This window comes from Anabrus simplex, chromosome 11, assembly GCF_040414725.1.
Source record: "Anabrus simplex isolate iqAnaSimp1 chromosome 11, ASM4041472v1, whole genome shotgun sequence".
In the NCBI taxonomy this organism is placed as follows: domain Eukaryota; kingdom Metazoa; phylum Arthropoda; class Insecta; order Orthoptera; family Tettigoniidae; genus Anabrus; species Anabrus simplex.
The window spans coordinates 54,702,601-54,713,838 of record NC_090275.1 but is presented as its reverse complement, the minus strand read 5'-3'; the positions used below and the strand labels follow the sequence as shown (position 1 = coordinate 54,713,838).

General features: G+C 38.5%; 1 protein-coding gene across 1 annotated transcript in view; it reads right to left on the bottom strand.

The window, feature by feature from the left end:
• Positions 1–752: 752 nt before the first annotated feature.
• Positions 753–11,238, bottom strand: part of LOC136883584 (uncharacterized) — a 49,471-nt gene continuing 38,985 nt past the window's right edge. Inside the window, exons 5-8 of the mRNA XM_067155980.2 lie at positions 10,638–10,721; positions 7,652–7,783; positions 4,176–4,291; positions 753–2,535 (exon numbers count right to left, since the gene is read on the bottom strand). Coding sequence (XP_067012081.1) covers positions 2,403–2,535; positions 4,176–4,291; positions 7,652–7,783; positions 10,638–10,721 — 465 coding nt within the window. The 3' untranslated portion in view covers positions 753–2,402. The remainder of the gene's footprint in view (positions 2,536–4,175; positions 4,292–7,651; positions 7,784–10,637; positions 10,722–11,238) is intronic.

Genomic DNA, 11,238 nt, shown 5'->3' with positions numbered 1-11,238 from the left:
ATTCACACACGCACGTCAGAAGTAAGAAAAAATATGAAATGATATTGTCTACTCATACACACATCCAGTCATCCAACAACCTTTCGTTGTCCGTTTATTATTCAGAGAAATTTTAGAGGGAATATCGATGTAAAAATTATAAAAACCTGTAACTAACTTTAAAATCTGAAATTCCTCTGAATAAATAACAGTAACGAGAAGATTTTAAAATATGTATGTATCTAAACATTACTACATCCCTCAGCTTATAACAACATTTATACAATTAAAAAATATTACTCACTAAAAATGACAACAAAAAAATAGCAACAACCGAGCATAACAATAGTAGTCTTTTCTGAAATGCTGAAGTATACGTAGGTGTCAGTCAAGTATAATATGCCCGTCATCTTAGAAAAGAATTACCAACGTTGGGAGAAATAATGTCCTACAAACTAATAGCTGAGTCATTACTGACTCACCTCTCCAACAGGCTGCAGCACCTGCTTGGATACCTGAGAGGATAACTTCCTAACACATCGGGGGGAGCACTCCATGATTATGACCAATTGTGGGACCACATTACAGTTCAATTGTCACATATTTGTGTAATACATACAGTTTGTTGATAATATTTTAATAGTCTTTAATGCCAAGAAATTAAGAATTAAGATCAAGTAACTTTAAGATTTAAGTCAACTATATCTGTATTCAATATCAGAGGGAGAAAAGTCGACTATAAATTGCAAATTTGTAATGCATTTGATATTTGGGTCCTAAACTTTTTTAAAGTTCTCCCTTAGCATAAATTCAACAACATTTCAAGCAAATGTTTTCGTAATTCGTATAGTAAATGGAATCTCATAATTGTTATTGCATTGAATTGATTTCGTCTAAGTTAAACATCAAAATTTTCGGTTACTGGAGAGATCAAATATCTTTTTCTGGACAGGTAATCACTTTACAGTGGGTATTGAATTTCAGGTATATGTAGAATCTAACTGCAAGGAAGAGTTTCAATATTGTATGTTTGCAAATACCTACTTTGTGGTTTATTATGAGGAAATTTTAACTATTTGGTGTTTTGTAATGATAAATCAATTAAAATTAAATTCATTAAGCCCCAGTACAAATGTCTTCTCCTATGTACTGTGTTAAAAATACAAATAAAAATATATAACTGAATGAATAAAATAAATACATAAATAAACAAAAATAAATACATAAATAAATAAACAAAAATAAACAGATAATGTTTTAGCGACTGCTGCTCAGTAAATACATACAATACTGTTAAAAGCGAATCTCAGATATCTGTAAGTTTTTAAGGATGTAGTGTTTGATGTACTGTTACGCAGTTTGCGATTATTTTGCTGAATAGGTAAAATTTATGTTGCAAGAGACACCCTTGAAATTCAGGATTTTCAACATTTTTCTCTAATTTTGTTTAACAACTTGAGTAATTCTCAGATCATTGGCAGTGTAAGTTAACTTATATTAAAGAGCATTTAAGCTTTTTTTCTGTTACTGTATACTGAAATTTTGTTTGATCCCGATTTAGTTTCAACCTACTTAATAAAACCATTCCTTTTTTATTAAATTATCCGTCAACCCAGTATCAAAACCTTCCCCTAAAACTAAATAATATTTTTTTTATAATTCTCTACTCTAACACTAACTGTTTACCGCTTTATAGTGAAGTCTTGAAGTTCTTAGCGGAAGAAAGTAAAAAAAGAGAGTGACAGGCAACATGCTCTTTGGCCAGAACTGTATGCTAAGATTCGAAGCCAACATACAAAGAGAAGGAAAGATTCGGGGGTGGATTTCAATGTAAATATCGTACTTCTATCCGGTTCCAGTGGCATCATACACGCTGGAAGAGGTCAGCAAGTATAAATAAAATAAGTTATATAAATAAATAAGCAGTCCGTCTGTCTGTCCGTCCATCCGTCCGTGGGTACACTCAACACTTCTGTCTCTGGTTTCGAGTGCATTAATGCGAGCAAACATGTGATTCCAGTGCAAAATATGATACACGTGGTTGGAGCTGTCTCGAAACAAACTCCAGTCTTGGACATAACAGTGCATTAATACTTAGATGGGAAGTTTAGTCTAGAAAAAACTAGCTATTCTGTCTTGCATTGATGAGCTTCTTGACATTATAGAGTTCTAATGAAGAAATTAGGCGTGGAACATGCCAGGTTTCCTTCATATTGCCAGGCATGAAATTGCTGTTGGTTCATGAAGTTTTCATTTACTAAGAAAATACGAGGAAAAGAAATCTGATGTCACTAGAAGTCTTCTGGCAAAATGGAACGTCTCTCACTGTACAATTTCTGTGTCTACGATATTTCGATACTTAGGGCAGTATAGTTATCGTATGGGGACGGGGCGGCAGCATATTAACATCTAGGTTAGCAGTCCTACACCTCGTTACAGGACAGGAACAGTTGGCGACAATCTTCACCGCTGCGACCTCGTCTGCCAGCCTCGTAGAAGGACTCGAATGTTGTTGGTCCGTAACTGGAGCGTTCTAGCACAAAACTAGTGGCATATCTGCAACAAAAAGGCACACCTCAGTAACTGTCACAGCGTTCCACCGAACGTACAAAGAAACCTTTGGAAGTTTTTAATTTCAGCAGATCGTAGATATCTGTGTATGGAAACATCATGCTGGCATATCTGCCCAAGAGCTCAAGTAGTTTTCAGTTATTTTAATCTCACTTCTGTCAAGCAGTGAGCTACTGCATAAAGTAAGTATTGTTGTGTTATATACAGAATGTTACAATAACGTACGACAAACTTCCAGAATAAATTCCTCACACACAGAAGAAGAAATTATGTTATATGGCCGTGAGTCCGGAAACGATTTATTTCCATGTTAGAACTCATTTTCTATAACTCTATACAGCACGCATATTTTTAAAGTAAGTGCTGTTTTGATAAATAAAAGAAAGTAATGCAATTTTTTAAACAATTACCTTTTTACTTGTGTAAGCCTGTACCTTAAATAGGATTGCATAAGGTTCAGAATGAAATTCAGGACACCAACATCGATTAGTTCCAAACATAGGCGCCGACTCCATATAGTGGTACGGGGACGCAATCGTGTTTTTGCTCCTGTAAAAGTGTTTGATATATTCATCATTGCCCCAGTGCTCAAGATCAAAAGTTGGCGCCTATGGTTCCAATGTAAAATTTCCAATCGATTTCTCTGAACGTGAATGGAAATCTGGGTGGATTACTGGTCTCTTAATAATGTAAGTTGGAAGTAACAGACATAAAAATGACAAGAATGTTTGATGGTACAAGCAGGGGAGAACAATGTCAGGAGGCATGGGCGCCCATATGAGAGTTTCTAGAGGGGGGCTCAAACCTGAGAGTACTTTGTAATTTTAATATTATGGAAGATAAATGGCGATTTCTATTCTGCGGTAGAATAACCCACGTTATCCCCTGCCTGTTGGTGGGGGACGGTACTACCGCTTTTACGTAATACTGACTTTTAAGTCATTTTTCTTGAAAGGAAAAGACGTGACTACACTAGATTTTTTCCCTTCCCTGAGAGCTAGAGGGGGGCCGCGGCCCCACCTTGCCCGCGGGTATGGGCGCCCTTGTCAGGAGGGTATTCGGAATGATGAGAGGAAGGCTAAGTTAAGAAGGAACTCGATGGATGAAGCTCTCCGTATGAGCCGGCTTCCGTCCATATGAGGCAATAGAAGAGGATAGATGGTCTCTGAGACGGAGGGTGATAATTTTTAATGATATAAAGGTGAGAGATGTGAAAAAGCCACAGAGTTAGTTGGAAATAGAGTATTGAGGAGGCGCATAGACCATTCACAGAGGGTTCCAGATTGGACACTGATAGGCTGATCAGTCTATGTTGAAGATGTATGCAGGCCTACATGTCACATCTTAAACAGTCAATAAACTGAAGAGTTGAAGCTGGTACCATCAGTAATACTCCGCGCTGTAGCTGGTTTAAAACCCATTGGCCCACCTTCTGAAGAATTTAAAGACGATTGCAATCTAATCTATTAATTCATGTAAGGAAAAATCCCCTCCTGTTGATGCCATTATCAGACTGGGTACTACACAACACAATGCATTTCTTCCACCTATATTTCACTTTGAAAACATCTGAAGTCATGTTCTCACTGGAGGGATGTTTTCAATAAGTCATGATTGGTACTTACGTTCCGAGCTGGCAGAAGATGGCGCCTTGAGTGTCTGTGGAACACTCCCTGTTGGCCTCACAAAGATACCTCTGCATGCAGTTGTCGTCACTAGTCTTGAGTGTCCTCACGTAACCCTGATAAGAACAACATAATTGTATATACAACAGGCATATTATATTTTAAGATTAAGGTCATTCACAGGAATATAATGTATTTTAATAGTGTCCCTGGAATATGTATGTCTACCCCGTAGTCCCGTTTCTTGATACGGAGTCGGGATGAGGTGAGATGAATGTATTTTGATACTTTTACGGCCAGATGCCCTTCCTGACGCCATCCTCAATTGAAGATGTAGTAAAGATGAAATGAATGATAGTGAATGAAATTGGGTAAGGAGGCGGAAGAAATCGGTTGTGGCCTATGAATAGGAACTATCCCGGCATTTGCCTGGAAGTGAAAATGGTGAAACCATAGAAACCCATTCTCATAATGCAGTCTTTGGCTCCACAGCCGTAACGCATTAACACGCTTCTCTGGAAACAAAAACTTTCATTTTCGCATAGTTAACTACTAAGTAATTCTAAAAGAAGTGGAAATGTTTACATATCTAAGGCGCAAAATTACTGCAGATGAACGAAGCACCGATATAAAAAGCAGAATTGCCCATGCTAAGGTCGCATTCAACAAGGAAAAGGCCATTATAATGATTAAACTTCTGTCCAAATAAGTGAAGATTCAGTTTATAAGAAGTTACAGCTGGAGTGTCCTTACAGCTCTGAAACAGGGACTGTTGACAAGAATTGAAGAAGAAGATTAGAAGCATTCGGGCTGTGATGTTGGAGGGACTATATGGAAAGAAAATGACTAATTAGGATGTACTTACCAAAGTTAGAGCAAAGAGAAGTCTTCTAGAAAGAGCTATTGAAACAAACAGATGGGTTTGTGGCGGCATCGGGAAGAATGAACTCGCCCCACATGCAGAACGCACCCTTGTGTACAATGCAACATTGCATCAGGGTATAGCTTCCTAAACTAGCGTCATGCGGCGGCGTCGAGTCAGCATGAGCATCACGTCTCTTTGGTGTAATCAGTGTAACCTATCTCACATGCAAAGGTGTACTAAAACTGTATGTGGTGTAAATAAACCCGTTATCCATGAGGGCTGATTTATTTATGGAAACGATGTGGAGCCGCCTACAACCAAGACTCCATAGGTTTATACGACAGTTGTACAAGAACATTGCTGGCATGGTTGACATTTTGGAGAGAAATAAATAGTGTAAAATTCCCCTGTAGAAAAATAAAATGCTCATAAATATATCTTTCAAATTGATCATTTTCGAGAGACATGTGTATGAAATTTGTAATCGATAAGTGCAGGATTCAGTGCACTGAAAGGGGGAAACTGACTCACGGGATATAAAACTACCACGAACGAAATAATCAGTTATCTAGAGTGTGATGAGACGATGGCCATCCATCAGTACTTTACATCACAACCTGCACGGTTGCTAGGTAACATCGCTTCACACATTTTGTACCGCTAATTTCGTGACGCAAATTTTCAGATGACCCCATCTATAAGACTTATTTATGTCACAAGATTAATAGGCAGAACGAAATTGCTGTTCATTAACCAAATTGTAAATGGTGTGAATGCAAAATTCTTTGTTGGAATGAAACAACTAACGGAAGAAATGGAAGAGTGTAGAAGAAGAATCGCTGTCCACCCATCTTTGGATTGAGGAACCAAGAAGACGACTTCCAATAAAGGATCCTGGATATTAATTCTCACCACAAGATTGGTGCTCCATAACAGACCACACGGAATTTCGATCACAATTCACAGATATTGCCTGGTTGTGTATGAAGAGCTCTATGAGGGAAAAAAGAGGAAATACTTATATTTGACTTGATCATGTCAGTGTGCCCCAGCAGTCTGTTGCAGAACATCACTTGGCAAATGACTTTACAAATATATATATATATCATGGTCAAGCCAGCGTTTACGAGTATATTGGTGTGCATGTCATTATTATGATTATTTTAATTCAGTTAACAGCTTACTGGTATGTAATACAAATATGTTTTCCCTTTTGTGATGAACGACAAAGTAAGCAAAATAGTTGATTCTTAAGGATGCTGGCAAGAGACTTCTGACTGTGTGGTTAAACCTGACTGCAGCCACTGCAGAGACCATTACGTTTGTTTCAGAAACTAATAAGACAGTGATAGAAAATTTCAAATATGCATAAGGAAATCGGAATAATTGTACAAGTCAAGAAGTTTGTGAATTATTTGGAGGCGTCAGTATATTATTCGCACTCCAAAGTTGTATACCAAAATGGACGATAATTCAAATAGGGATTATTTTCCAAATATCGTGGAGCATTATTACGTCATTTCCTTTTTAACGCATTGTATCCCAGAAAGTGATGAAAGAAGTCTGGTTTGTACATTTGTTTCCCTTTTCAAGTACATACTTAAGACGTGTTTGAGATCAAATCCACCGGGCGAGTTGGCCGTGCGCGTAGAGGCGCGCGGCTGTGAGCTTGCATCCGGGAGATAGTAGGTTCGAATCCCACTATCGGCAGCCCTGAAAATGGTTTTCCGTGGTTTCCCATTTTCACACCAGGCAAATGCTGGGGCTGTACCTTAATTAAGGCCACGGCCGCTTCCTTCCAACTCCTAGGACTTTCCGATCCCATCGTCGCCATAAGACCTCTCTGTGTCGGTGCGACGTAAAGCCCCTAGCAAAAAAAAAACTAGATCAAATCCCATATAAACTGACCAGTTGAAGCATTATAATAATAATAATAACAATAATAATAATAATAATCGTATGGCCTCAGCTACCGTGTGCAGACATTTCGATTTGACGCCATCTGGCTGTCTGCTCGTCATTTTCGACGTCCCGTTTTACTCTAGGTCCGCTAGATGTCAGACAGCGTAAACCGGATCTCTCTTGGGCGTCTATGGCTGAGATTTAATTAATTTTGTCGGGTAAATACCAAATGTATCACCAGAAATCTTTTACATGCCGACATCGTACGACATGGAGTGTCGAATGGACTTTTTTTCCGCCCTTCAAAAATCCGACTACCTTTACCGGGTTTGAACCCGCTATCTTGGGACTCGGAGGCCGACACTCTACCACGGATCCACAGAGACAGCTCTGAATTGCGAAATTTATATCATGTCCAACAGCGTGAACAGTATGAAGGTATGCATTGTCTTACTGAAAAAGGCCACTTCCATCAGAGAAGACTTGCCAGTTATATTCAGGTTCTTGGAACTCTTTCCTTACAAATAGTTTTTCCCTTCGTGAACTAAATTCTCCTTCCATCTGTCAGTTTATTCTGCACTACCCATTCATCTCATTTCTAGCGTATGCCTTACAGAAACACACTGTAATATGATTTCAATAAGATATGCATTTATAACTACTAACATATCCTATGTAATACTAAGATTGTTATTGGTTTACACTGTACCTTGAGTAGAGAAAGACCAGCCACAGCTGCTTCAGATACCGAGTCCTTCTTGCCGATGGAGCGGGATTCCATGTAACGATGACTGAAGGAAGTCTTGAGAGCATCCAGCAGATTCACTACGATATTGATGAACTAAAAACAAATAAAGTTAAAATAGTATGAAACTAATTTATAAGCCAAATCTGTGACTTGCAATTTATTGTGCACAACCTTCTATACTCATTATCGGATAGGAATTACTGTATCATAACATGATAGCCTTAATCGTATGTAAGAAACTTCATAGTCGATCCGCATTGACACTATATTCGCGTGAATAGGATAGGAATTATCCATCTTTCAATACAAAACGAAATGACATGGCGATAATTTAAATAGAGATTATTTTTTTCAAATATCATTATTACGTCATTTCGTTTTCAAAGCATCTTGTCCCAGAAAGTGATGAAATGATGTAATTTTTAGTCATTTCATTTAGTTTTGTATTGAGAGGTGGATAATTCCTCTCCTGTTCCCCTGATTATAGCCTTAATGAATAAATTACATAGCACCCTAAGAAGAGATGGAGAAAATAGGAAAAATATTGAAAAACTATTTTTTAAGCAAATTAATTTGCCCTCACAGCTGTCTCGCTCCTTTATACCTATGATGTATCATCTCCAGCTCCAGCAATATATCTTATTATGCTTCACTCACATACATAAGAGATAACGAAAGTCCCCTTTTAATGCCCTGAGGTAATGTAAGACTTGTCCTTAAGTTAGGACTAGGTTTAAAGTAGAGCTCTCTCAGAACATTTATTAACAAGAATACATTTATAAGATGTGCTCTCTCGGAAGTTGAATCCTAATCCTCCTGATCCGATAGAGGGGTACATTAGGTGATGGAGAGACAATGCTTTGAGTTTTGACCATTCTGGTCAAAGGACATCGCGCTCTTTCAGAGAATCAAGAGGACTTGGTTTGGATTGACTAGTTTGCCCATGTTTTTAAATCATCCTTGTTAAACTCTGATTTGTCCTGAAGCAAAATACTAATAAAGTTAAATCTATTTGTAACTTATTCATAACTTTCTGTATAAGTACAATTTTTCTTATAATAATTTCTCTTCTCTTTCTGAAGAATTTTGATAGGTTAGAAGAAAAAGGACCAATATCTATGTTTTGAAACAAAATATAAACGCTATATATTATACAGTTTAATGTGTTTCATTCTGTTATGTATTTAAATAAAGTTCATGGAGACTATTTACATTTTTTAATTTTTTACAGAGTTCATGGATCAATTAGCTGTACTGAGTAATTAAGCTTCCCTGTGCTGCTGGTGTTATCACGGAGTCAGGATATCGCGGCATGGACTGTTAAATCAATGTACAAAGTGTAGCACTTATTCCCCAGATTCCAAGTGAAGAATTTAGTTAAAATCTCTCGCACGGCCGTCGTAGAATTCTACAGGGTTTCACACCTCACCTGCTTGTGCCGGGCTCCTGACTTGCATCTTTCCTATCAGACATCCCTTGGTCAACTCTTGTCGAGGCCTATGCAGTCATTTTCACGCCCTTTTTGGCTGTTCCCATTCTTTTACAGATACCTTAATTTTTCAAAGGATTGGACCTCTTTCTCTTTCCTCTCTGATTAGTGTTGATAGAGGTTGGTTGCCCAGTTGTACTTCTTCTTAAAACAATAATAATATTATTGGCTTTACGTCCCACTAACTACGTTTACGATTTTCGGAGCTTAAAACAATAATCGCCACCACCACCCATTCAATCCTTTTAGATTCCTTCTTAGCTGACATCAGTTTAGTCTTTGAAATAATAATTTTCATATAGGCCTATACTCGTTTCAAGGTCCAAGATATTAGATTGCTGGCTTCCTGCACAGTTTGATAGTAAAGCCAATTCGTTCGCATAGGCTAAACTGCTAACTACAATTCCATCCAACTGAATTCCTCTCTGGTAGTTTTGTAAATGACCCTTGTATATTATAAGTAACAAGGGTGAAATATTATAGCCTTGTGTAACTCCGGTGAATAATTTGAACCGGACCTAATTCTCACTGTGGCCCTCTTATAAACATAAAGGCTTAGGCCTTACTTTGATTCCATAATCCCTCAGTACAATTAACATATTTTCCCTTCGTACACTGTCATGTGCCTTCTCTCTTTCTGCGAAACATAAACATTACTGCTTATTCCTCTCGTAGTATTTTCCAGTTATTCACATTCTGAAAATCTGGTTATGACAGCCCCTCTGAAATCGCATTAGTTTTCATCTAGTTTATCCTCCACCATCGCATCGCAAATAATGAAGAAGGTCATATTTGTACAAACATTTTTTCTCTTCAATTTTTGCACCTCCTTTTTTAGTTATTTGGTGAGAATTTTTAGTTATCAGAATTAATTTTCATGAGTATAGTACAGGTTTGACCCTTTAAATTCAAGTATTAAATGTTAATATTAATAGCATAAGGGAAGTTTTGTTCAATTTTGAGACTTTATGTCTAGCACCACTGTACGGAGGACGTCGCATTGAAACAGACTTAAATGGGTGCCTTTTCTTCTAAACTCCTTGACTTATAGTTCTTGCAATTTTCTCGTTAACGACCGGCACGGTTTTGAAACCTAGCAGGCCGGCTGTGTTTACATTCCTTGTCCGCAGTGCCACGATTTCCCCACCTGGAGACACAGCGTGGTCAAATCTCCACCGAACGCTGTAGGTTGGAGTAACAGATGACGGTGCGAGCAGTGAGACTGGACAGAACTGCGTGCAGCTGTGCAACACTGGAGACCTGACAAGCGAGCCGGCTTCAGGACGGGCACGCTTTTGAAGTACTCCACGTAGACTGCCACTGACAAAGCAAGCATGCTATTGGTCAAACGTCACCTGCTCTTGATCACAGCAGAGGAAACAACGTTTCAGTTGGCGGTCGTTAACAAGGAAATTGAGAGAACTATAGAACGTAATAGTTTCAGTTGATTGTACTCACCTCTCCAGCCTGCTTGGCCATGGTGGCGACCTGTTCAGGATCCCTGTTGCCCAGCACTGTTGATAGTACGGCTGCCAGGATGCCCTGTGTGCAAGCGGAGTGGGATTTGCAACTACAACCCTTCTAGAAGCCCCCTACTGCATGCTGCAGTGTGCCACATCTACACCAGAGGAAGCTATGTGCAGTGCTCTCTTACTACTGTGTACAGAAAACTAATGTGTGCGCCAGTACAGTGCCCCAACCGCAGTCCATCGCCATTTTGAAAGAGCTTCATCCTCAGTTTATTAACTAATAATGAAAGCTATGCAGACACAACTGAAACTGGTGTAAGATAAGATGAAAAATTGGAAAGAAAAGATAAAGAGAATCAAGAACAGCTATGATAGGGAGAAGGGAGGTACAGAGAAGATTTTCCAATTAAGTTCCTTCTAAAGTAGTTTCCAAATGGGATGTTGTTAGTCTTTTTTAAATTTGATTTACGTCGCACCGACACAGATAGGTCTTATGGCGACGATGGTATAGGAATGGCCTAGGAGTGGGAAGGAAGCAGCCGTGGCCTTAACTAAGGTACAGCCCTAGCATTTGCCTGGTGTGAAAATGG